The sequence below is a fragment of the Limulus polyphemus genome, unplaced genomic scaffold (genome assembly GCF_000517525.1).
Source record: "Limulus polyphemus unplaced genomic scaffold, Limulus_polyphemus-2.1.2 Scaffold3750, whole genome shotgun sequence".
NCBI classification, from domain to species: domain Eukaryota; kingdom Metazoa; phylum Arthropoda; class Merostomata; order Xiphosura; family Limulidae; genus Limulus; species Limulus polyphemus.
Genome location: NW_013669360.1, coordinates 105,122 through 116,624, shown reverse-complemented (window position 1 = coordinate 116,624; position 11,503 = coordinate 105,122). Strand labels below are relative to the sequence as shown.

The 11,503-nt window shown below is 30.1% G+C and overlaps 1 protein-coding gene across 1 annotated transcript; it reads right to left on the bottom strand.

The window, feature by feature from the left end:
- Positions 1–292: 292 nt before the first annotated feature.
- LOC106469974 (integrin beta-6-like) lies at positions 293–9,722 on the bottom strand. The gene is made up of 5 exons (XM_013930494.2): positions 9,526–9,722; positions 4,873–4,956; positions 3,738–3,832; positions 1,733–1,840; positions 293–415 (listed from the first exon to the last, which is right to left on the bottom strand). The coding sequence occupies exons 2-5, from the start codon at positions 4,937–4,939 to the stop codon at positions 293–295; spliced, it is 393 nt and encodes a 130-aa protein (XP_013785948.2). The 5' UTR covers positions 4,940–4,956; positions 9,526–9,722.
- Between the last annotated feature and the right edge of the window lie 1,781 nt (positions 9,723–11,503).

Below are 11,503 nucleotides of genomic sequence, written 5' to 3'. Positions count from 1 at the left end.
TATATATATATATATATATATATATATATATATATATAAACACTACTGTAGTACATAAAATCACATATATTCCATGTGTGTAAGCATGTGTGTATATAAACACTACTTCTTCCCCAGAAAACTGTTGTATGTGTGTAAGTTTCTATGGAAACAGATAAAAGCCACATGCTTTATTAGAGAATTGTGTAAAGCTATATAAATATTTATTAGAACTTGATTTTTAAACAGATATATATATACTGCCTTTAGTTTTTCCATTTTCCAAGATTCATTTTTGTAGGCCTGATAAAATTTATAATACAGATAAAAAACAAAAATTTAAATACTTACTTGGTTTAAGTGTTAACTTAATTCTTTGTGGTTTAATCTGGACAGCATCTTCTTCACTTGCTCCTTTGTCACTTAGTTGCTTATTCTAACCATCATCAATGTAATAAATTGAATATTAAAATATATATTCTCACTTCAGGGGGTATAAAAAAGCAATTAAACTATATGATAACAAATTTCATCAGATTCATTCAAAACTTTAAATCTTTGACAATACCTGATGATGACAAAACCTTACTGAAAAGTTGTATGTTTGTTACTACGTTAAACTTGCAATACAATTTTTTTAATTACCCATTCCATCATCAAACATTAAAGATTTAATTTATATTTCTGTCACAGTTAAGATAATTAATTTTCTATAAAAAAGATGAGTGATCAAAGTGTAAAGTTTTTGTACTGATGTTTATTAATGCTTTTGTTCTCATTGTAAATAAGGTTATATTTGAGGAACTATAGAATGATGCTGCACAATTTGTTTGTTGCTAAGCAAAAAGTTACATAATGAGTTATCTGTTCTTTGCCTACCAACTACGGTAGCTGTAAAAACCACTTTTATTTTCAATCATTCAATGTAGTAAAATACTTCAATATTGTCATAGTTCACTAAGTGTTACTCTTGTCAGTTGATAGTCAACCCAGAATAAATATGAATTTCCCTATTACACTTGTACATGAGGTTATTTTTAGAGCTTGGTGATTGATGGAATTTCATAAACAATTAATCTTTGGACTCATTAATCAATTACATTTGGCCAGTTGATTATTCTCACAACTTGGATAGTTAGAATAGTCAAAAACAGTAATAACCAAGAACATTAATTTTTTATTAGTTGGTTATTTTTGCAAGTTATGACAGTTATTGATTATACTAAACAACCTTAAATTACTTGAATATGACAGTGATAAACCCTATTGGCAATGTTACTATTACTTGGATGGTTGGAGTAACTGAAAACACTCATTTTGACTAACCAATAGGCCATGCCTGACCCAGAGTGTAAAGGGAAAAACATTAATATCTTATTGCAAGAAATAATGCTTACTTAACTTGGAAAGTAAACAAAATTTTGTATATCTTTATATACATAATATAAAGGTAAGTATATTAATAATGCATCTAGATTAAAGAAAACTGTCAAGTTTTTGGATTATTTGTCAGACTATATGAATTGTCCCAACACTTTATAAAACATCTACCAAAAAAACTGGCTGTATATTGAGTTTTTCAAACAAACACATTAATCCTAGATAAGCACAATATACTGAGAGAAGAAATACATAAAGTTGCTTTCATTAAGAACACACTGTGCTTTTGGATTACTTGCCAATTTATAAACATAAAACAATGACTGGTTTAAGATTAGTATACAAAAATTAAGCAACTTAAATTATTACATACCACTAATTTCTCCATCTTGCTGTTTGGGTGTACAATTTTACTACGAGAACATTTGTTAATCAAGCTTCCAATGGTATCACATCGCCAACTTCCACCACTTTCAAAATCCTAAAAGTGAAAGTTTCTTGAAATTTTTTCCAGTTTCTTTACTACTTCAAAAACAGTACTCAGAGTACCACAAAGTAATGTATTGATTTTCCAAGTAGCTAATATATTTAGGTTTAACAGTATTCTCAACTGTTAATCATAATTTCTTTGGTATTGAAATACTGAACTTCAATATAATTAGAAGTGTATTTAAGATATAATAATGAAAACATACCTCAGAAATACACACAAAATAACCTTGTTATTTATGTAACTTTGAGTTATTAATACTTTAATGAGAATTATCTAAATGAAAGGATTAATTATTGGTAATTAAGTTCAATAATATTGTTACAAAAAACCAGAGAAAAAAAACAAGTTAAGATTCAACATACATGTAAGCCAGGCACATTTGGAGACATGATCATTGCTATCCAGAGAACTACATATAGCTTTCAGCAAATTGAAAGTATTTTATTTCAAAGTGCACTTTTTCAGATCTAGTATTTCACTCTCAATACAACCAAATATCCTCTACTGAGATGTTGACCTTCTAAATAGCAAGATTGCTAGCTACTAATTTTAATAGATAGTGCAATGTCTACACTTCAGCTGCAAAAGAAACGTTTTATTAGGCACAATGAAAACTGTTTCATAGAATGTCTTCAACTTCATGTGTTTGCACTAAATAAATTATTATTGAGATGTTTGATAACCATACTGTGTTTCAAGTAGTAGTGATGTGGAGAGGCATAAACTAAATTATTCTTGTTTTATACTTGTAACTTGTATTTACAGACAGTATTTTGATGTTTTTAAAAGAAGAGTATTATTTCACAAAATACCAATATGCTTAATCAAAAGGCTTGTGAACTACCTAGCCCGTGTGTGTGTATATATACATAAATGAAAACTTGAAATCTTACTATACTATAAATGCTTTGCAAATGTTGTTTTGATCCACTAGATATGTATGTACTAACTGCTGATAACAAATGTTAGTGATAAAATTGTGATTAATGCTATAGTGCAGCCCTCTTTTTAATTGCACATACCATTTTTCAAAATGTGCCATTCAAAAACATTTGATAATATAATTGTGTACAGTATACTAAAGTATTTATACTAGACTTAAAATAAGATCCAAAACTTGAGCGCTTTCGAATAGTTGACTGTTCTTCTTCTCCGAAAAAGAATAGTCAACTATTCGAAAGTGCTCGAGTTTTGGGTCTTATTTTTAAGTCTATTACACTTCATATGTGATCCTTTGTGCTAACTCTTTTATCAAAAAAGTATTTATACTTATTTTCCCATTGGTAGAAAAGCTACAAAACTATTATCAGATCAGTATCACAAGAATAACAGCGTGTGTGGCAATGCATGTGACTTTTCAACATATACACCATCATAGCTGATAAATAACAGCACCATCCTGTATCAAAACACAGACCAGATCATTGCATACAGCCTGTGAAAATGTATTTAAGCAAGAGAGGGTGGGACAGCAGAATACACTATCAAAGGGAAGTTACACACATTTTTATTCCTTCACACTGAGAAGGAAATCTGGAAAGCCAGTGTCATGTAATTAATAGCTGTTCCCCAGAAATTTTTGTTTTTTTCATAACAGGATATTGTTTAAATATCATATATTTGGAAGAGGAACAGTATATCTTTACATTTTTCAACTTACTTAATATTGCTGGCAGAAAATGCCTTAAAAAAAGTAATTTGTTTGCTGTCTATATTTCAATACCTTCACCATAAATATTCCAGATATTTAAAAAAATTAAATCAAACCTTTTAATTTTTTATTTAATTATTGCACATTTTCTTGTACCTTTCAGTATCTTGATTACAAAAAGTAATATAACAAAGAAAAACGTTTGAACATTTAATATCTGTAACAATGTGTTACCTCTTCGGAACACCAAGCACATTCAGGATGAGATGTGATGCACTCACCACAAGACTTTTTTGATATACAATGACTAGATGTTAGCTTCTGTGCAACTGTAATTAGATTAAAAAGAAAATAATCATTAAAAAAAGACAGATATTAACAATACATTATACTTTACTTAACAGTGCACAAATTCATTACAGCACCTCAACAACTGTCATTTTATGAGCTTTCAAAATAGTCATTGATTTGCTACAGAAATTAACTTATAATTATTGCAAATTAATCTTGCAGGAAATTTTTACAAAATTAATACACAAATAACATTTTTAAATTTCTTCTTTAATTCATTCTAATATCCAGTGTGGTCACCTTTGGTATAAATAACAGCTAGGTAGCTTTCTGACATTGTGTCTGTGTACTTTCTCAGAGTCTTTGGTGCAATTTGATTTAATTTTTCTTGAAGCTGTGTCCAGAGGATTTCTTTAGTACAGTTGGTACTTTTGTTAAGCATGACATTATGAATTAATATAGTGTGGTATTTATACTGATCCAAAACCTTTGTGAAGATGGCCACCAACATTTGTAGATATTGTCTTCCAAACCACCACAGAGCTTCCTGCATGCTCGACTGTTGGCACAATACATTCCTTCTGCAACCTCTCATTGACTCTTCAGCAAACATGTACATTCCAGTAGATTATTTCAGTTGATAACTTCTAAGATTCAACTTATTTCAATGAACAAATCAAAAATAGCCATAGAGAGTTATTTGTCCCAATAAAATAATTCATTGATATTTTAAATGTTCAGCTGTTATCCAAATTAATAAATACTTTATTGTATATAACTCAAATTTTTTCACTTTTATCTCTCACTGTCAATGTTTTTAAGAGATTTGGGCAGATTTGTGAGCTATGATTCAATTCTGAATTTAAATAGACATTCTACTCATTTATGATCTACAGAATCTCAGTCTTTCTTGGCAAAATTTGCAAGACAAGAATTAGAATGTTAACTTTTCTCTAGAAATTTCATTACAAAAGTTCTAAACCTTACATATTTATTCAAAAAGGACTATTGAATATAATTTCTTGGAGCAATTTTATTTAATGTTTTAACAACAAAATGACACAAAAAATTGTCATACCTTGACTGTGGACTACAACCACCACTACTGATGACAACCATAATACAAGATGCATTTCCAACTTCATGTTTATGTAAAAACAACCTAAAACAGTAATGAAAAAACAAAATATTTTAACTATAGTTTCTAAATGTATCTTACAGATGTTTCAAAATACGCAAAATAACATAATACTTAAAGACAACAAGGGATCTATTGATTCATCTACAATGTCCCTAAAAACTAATTTAAACTACTAATAAAAAAAACTCAAAGCCAGACCTTCTGATTTAAAAATTTATCACATCTTCCTTCAAATTTACTGCTTCCACCACATTTGAAGGCAACCTATTCCAAAAGTCATCCACCCTGTTAGAAAAATAAAGTTCTCTTACCTATAGATGATTCCCCCTACAAAAATTTATAATTGTCTCTCTTTGTCCAACCATTCCCACCATTAAGAATAAAACAAAGATGCATCAGGACTATCAATGCCCTTAAGAACTTTAAACATCTCAATCAAAGCCCCTCTAACTCTTCTTTTTTCAAGGAAAAACAATTTCATATCTTAATATGTCACTGTATGACAATCTTTCCATCCCAGATATCATCCTAGTAGCCCTCCTCTGAGACATTTCCAACAAATCAATATTCTTCCTAAGGTATAAAGCCCAAAACTAAACACAATACTCCAAATGTGGCTTAACCAATGACCTATACAATGAAATTATAAACTATTTAGACTTGCATTCAATATTTCTGTAGATATACAACCTAAGATTCTATTTGCCCTGCCACTAACAACAGCATATTGCTTGGATGGCTTAAGAAACTGATCAACCAGAACACCAAGATCTTTTTTTCTTCCCTAACACTGTTAAGGCTACTCATATCATCAAAATTATACTTATAATCCAAAATATGATAACCCATATGGATTACATTGCATTCTTTATAATTAAAAGCCAGCTGCCAGTCATTTGCCCAACTAATCAAATGATCTAAATCCTTTTGTAAATCAGTAGCATCTTTTTTTTTCATCAGAGCCAGCAACATCTGAGACCTTAATATTATCAGCAAATTTAGGTAACTTATTGACCATTCCTTCACCTATGTAATTGATGTAAATCAAAAAGAGAAAAGGTCCTAACACCAAGCCCTGAGTTACCCCACTTATAACGTTAATCCTATTTGGCTGAATTCCTTTTATAGCATCCCTCTGCTTTCTTCCATCTAGCCACTTTTCTATCTTATTCCCCACACAACAAGAGACCATTTGACCCTTTAAAGCTAATGCTACACACCCACTCTTGAGAAAAAGTAAAAATTTAGATCCACCAATTATTTTTCAGGAAGTCATCCATTCCCCTTTTAATAAGCCAGTCTTCATAACTGTTATTGGTAATTCATTCCAGAAGTCAATCACCTCTTACAAAAATAAAACTATCTTAACTGGATCCAACTTGTCTTTTCCAAAGTTGAAATTTGTCTTCAGAATGCAGATCAAATACATCAGAGGACTTTCATCTTCCAAACAATCTTGTAAACTTCAATAAGATCAACTCTTATCCTACTTTTCTTAAGAACCTTTATACTATTCTCATAAGATACCTCTTCCATCCTCAGAATCATCCTAGTAGCTCCCTTTTTAACCCTTTCCAACAAGTCCACATCTTTTCTTAGATAAGACCAAAAATTATACAGAGTATTCAAAGTGAGGCCTAGTTAGTTATTTGTATAGATAGATAATTATCTATTTGCTTTGTAATCAGTGTCCATAAGTTAATCATAAAATTCTATCAACTTTACTACAAGCACTTGAGTGACTTACACAAGATCAGTCACACAACTGAGTGGGTTTCCATCTGTATTAAACATGTGATCCAAATGATTATGAAGTAAGTGCATTACCTCACACTTACTGTAATTAAAGGCCAATTATCAATTACCTAACTTACCAATTGATTCAAATTATTCTTTCATACTACTTCAAAATAGTTACAAATATTTAAGAGCTTAGTGTAATCATTAAACTTTAGTAATTTACTAGACAACCAATAAACACCTCAAAATCTACAAGATGCATGTTATATGTTAAGTAATATATTCACTCATAAACAGGCTTTAAATTATGTGTATTTTACATTCCTTAAACATTCTCTTAGATTAACAACACTGAGAAATTAATCCTGACAAGATCTATTAAACTATACACTCATCCTTTTACATAAAATATTAAAAGCACTTTCTTATTGGTATACAATTAAAAATAAGTCATAAAATGATTTATCTGGTGATGAAAAAAATATTCTTGAAAACCATGCATGTGATGATTTTTCTTATACAATATCGAACTAGTACTGTTCCTGCATTTTATCACAATTTTGGTTATATTAAAATAGACAAGTGTACCATACCACCTTGCTAAAAACAGAAATTAAACTTATAAGCATGCAATTTCTTAAGTCTTATTTTAAAAAATGAGAATCACTTGGGATATTGTAAGGTCACCAAGAATTATTCTATTGTTTATTTTGAAAAATAACAGATAAAGCTTCCACCAACAACTTAAGAAGATTCTTCAAGGTTTTAGAATAAACTTCAATTGTCAAAGGAGCTTTACACTGTTAACTTTCATTATCTTTTATCATATCATTTTCTAACAAAAATTTAATTTAATTTCCTTTCCATGTCATTTTTTCACCAATAAAAAAAGAAGCAAAGAAAGTCCACATAATAAAGTTCTTATCAAGATTTCTTAACACTATCAATATTATCCTCCACACTTTCTGTAGTAACATAAGCATGAAAATCCTTCATGTAAAAGTAAATATTTATACTAAAATACATAAAAGTCTATTTTTCTGGGGAAATCTTACATTTGTCTTGCATTCTTTTTTTTATTTAAAAAAATGTCAATATTACAAATAAATATGATAAAAAATACACTTCAACTTAATACACCTCACAGCAAAAGTTGTTGTTCATGAAATTTGATTATATATGTATATTTTGCCTCAACCACTGTGTCCATCGTATCCCAACACACCTGAGCCCTCTGGTATTATATGAAAGGCCTTGTCGGCACTGGATATAGTAACTATGGTGTAGTTGATATATTACTGTACATTCTTTTTTACTATCACTAAAAAATACTTATAATGTGTAGTATTGATACCTGACTACATAGCTCACCAATATTGGCATTGTCTCGCAACTTATTTCACTTTAAGTCTTTTAAATCTGGAATATACACATTTTCCATAAGCTTATCTAAAAGTTTGTGTTCAAATAGGGAATGCGTGCGTCTTAGCTTTCATCTGCCAAATAACTATAATGTTTTGTAATAGCTCTTACATAATATTAATTTTATCTGTTTATGATTTTCTAAGTCTAATAATTAATTATTTGTTTATTTTATTAAAAAAGAATAAAAAAATTAGTAACTAATTACTAATTAGATTTAGGGGATTGTATGGACCACTAACAATGTCCAAATTGATATCAAATCACTACAATGTTACTGTTAGTACTTGATTCTTTAACCGATAAGTTTTGTTTTCTGAACATGTTCTTAATTAATAATTTAAAACAACTTACACACTTGGAAGACTTATCTTTAGAAATAATTTGTCTAATTATACAATGTATACCGATCCAGTGAAAGTATGGATTCTATTGATTTTTGGTGAACAGATGTATGTGTGTGTTTTGTTATAGCAAAGCCAAATTGGGCTATCTGCTGTGTCCATTGAGGGGAATCAAACCTCTGATTTTAGCATTCAAATCTGATGACTTACCGCTATCCCACCAGGGAACGTTGAACAGATGATGAGTAGCAAAAAGATACAGTTACAAGGAAATGGCTGGCATTTGGTTATTGTTTTAGAGTATAAGATCTAAGCTCGTGATGACATCTTACTGCTAAATAGTTTAATTATTCTTATAAAATGGACTTAGTGCTTTCTGACACCCAAACTATAATAATAATTAATATGTTGCACTAAATTTTTTTATACATTTCAGTTCATTGTTGTACATTTTTTTGGGACACAGAATTAGAATACATTTAACTTTATGTTTGGGGATGGGGGGAAGAATTTTTTTTTCCTGATACTTCAATTTTTTTTAAACTTCCAGTGAAAGAGTATACTTGAAAATACTGAATTATGTACCACTGTAAGATGTTAACAAGTTTTAATTATTAAATTCCTTCTTTTTTTGCTAAGTATCTATCTTTATTATCCGTTTGTCAAATATCAGTAATGTTACTAATACTATAGTATTGGTATAATTAATATTACAATTAGTGTTAAATGGTCAATAAACTATAAAACGTTTATTAATACACATGTTACGTCCTGTTGACATAGTTCGTTTAAAAGGTTGGTTAGACAACCCGAATGCTTTAACAAATATGTGATAGAACTATATTAGAAGAAAAACTACATTTAAGTTTAACATCTTTTTCGTCCATTTCCGGTCGCTATCACCACAAAAGGCATCATTCAGTATCACTATATCTGGCCTATATATACCTAAATTTTCGCTTTACTTTTAATCTTATTTTGGTTAAAGATTTGATCAAAATTTCTACAGGGCTAGAACTACATAAAAATCGCATACTTCAATACAATAATTTAAATTAACAGTTAAAAAAATCTTCTCGCTTACCTATTTCCGTTTTACTTACAACTGAGTTTTCTCACTCCCTCCGTTACTAATACTACAGCTAACATTCGTCAGTCGCGACAATGATGAAAACCATGTATGGCATTGGTTTAACAAATACGTAGACATACGTAATTTACGTCAGACATCCTAATTGGGTATTTAATTAAACCAATTCATAAAATGAGTTCAGTGTTTCAACTAAAATTAAAGTTTCAAATTTTTAGAAAAATCTGTACTCTCCTTTTCAAACTTGTTTAGGTTTATAACGGAAGTAGTAAATATAACAAACTTCACATTATTTTATAGCTTAGTGAAACTGGTTATAATAATGATGACAGTACCAGCTGCAATTTCATAGTAATTCAAATATTTGTAACATTTATTTTTCTTGAGATAAGAGGAACACTTTTCTCTCCTTCAGACAAAATCTTTCACAATAAAACAATTATGTTAAAAATTATATTTTATTGTCTTATGTACATCTAAATATAATGCTATATGTCTCTTGCTTGAATCGTTAGCGTTAGTTTTTTATTACTGGAATACATTGTAATCCGAGCAATACAGCTACTTTTATAATTTATACGGAATTTTTTAATCAAACTAATTAAAGATAAATTGCGCTCAATTACAAAATGTATTTCAGATGTAAGTCTCAAACTGCTTTATATATTTTTTTTCTTTCTCTCTGTGGCATCTCGCGTTTTCCTGTTATTGTCAGAATTGCGAGATTTTGAGGTTGGCCCTTTTATAATATATGAAAAACATATTTTTATTAGCAAATACTTTAAATGATCATGTATATAACGCGTTATAGAATAGTTATAATATTTTCGTTTTGTATAATACGATTTAAAAATGGCCCTTTCAATATGAAAACAAACCAAATAATATATAAATGCAATTTACTTTTTCTTCGGATAGAGCATCATTATGGGAACAATAGGAACAACGACAAAATGACAAAATATGTGGGAAATTTTGTTTCATTAATCGCAAACAGACGGCAATAAAGCTATTAAACATTTACAGTTAAGTTTATTTATATAATTATTTTTCTTGTCAAGAGACGAGGCGGTAATTCTAAGTTATTATCAGTAAAATGAACGGCAGCTACATTCGGTACTTCTTTCCATTTACAAACTCAACTACTCTTGTGGTATTGATTCTAGTTTTAAAAAATAAATCTCATATTTTCATAATGGATGTTCATATAAAGTTTCTAAAGTACTTTACCTGTGGGTTCATAAATAATCATCAAATCTTGTCGGTTGTTGTCACGATTCCCTTACATCCAAATTTTGTTATAGCATGGGTATCACAGAATATTCATACCATGTGTCAAAAAAAAAAATCGGAGCAATTGCAGATTTATTTCTCTACCATTCCAGGCTCGAGCCCGGCATGGCCTAATAGTTAGGGCACCGACTCGTGACCTTAAGGTCGCGGGCTCGAATCATGTCCCCGCACATACTCGCCTTCTCAGCCTTGGGGACGGTATTTTGTGATAGTCAATCAATTATTTGTTGGTAAAGAGTTGCACAAGAGATGGTGAAAAGTGGTGTTGACTAGCTGCCTTCCCTTTAGCCTATCACTTCAAAACTAGGAACGGTTAGCGCAGATAGCTCTCGAGTAGCTTTTCGCGAAATTAAAAACAAATAAACAATTTCCAGGCTGACTAGCCTCTAGTAATTATTATTTTCACTGATCTTACCAGCAAAAGTCTCAGTCCTCATAGCTGTCTCTCTCTTCTTTCTTTTTCTTTTTTATACCAATGGGGCCATATACATTGTTTGTCGGTATTCTTCTCTTTGGATATGCATTGACGTTCTGGTGGACTACAGAGTGAGTAGACTTCCTCACGATGTTGTCTTTTCCTTCCTGTTTTGAATTCTTGACAGGTTTTAGAAACTACACAGATGGCTACAGATGTTGTGGTGACACTGCCTATGGTTAATCCATTTTTGTTATTCTCCAT

What these genes read in the sequence shown, in the direction of transcription:
- LOC106469974 (XM_013930494.2), bottom strand. Translation starts at nt 4,939, where the DNA reads ATGAAGTTGGAAATGCATCTTGTATTATGGTTGTCATCAGTAGTGGTG. An exon ending in GGTTGTAGTCCACAGTCAAG is followed by an intron (nt 3,833 to 4,872) that starts GTATGACAATTT and finishes ATCTAATTACAG; the next exon opens with TTGCACAGAAGCTAACATCT. An exon ending in GCAAGATGGAGAAATTAGTG is followed by an intron (nt 416 to 1,732) that starts GTATGTAATAAT and finishes GATGATGGTTAG; the next exon opens with AATAAGCAACTAAGTGACAA.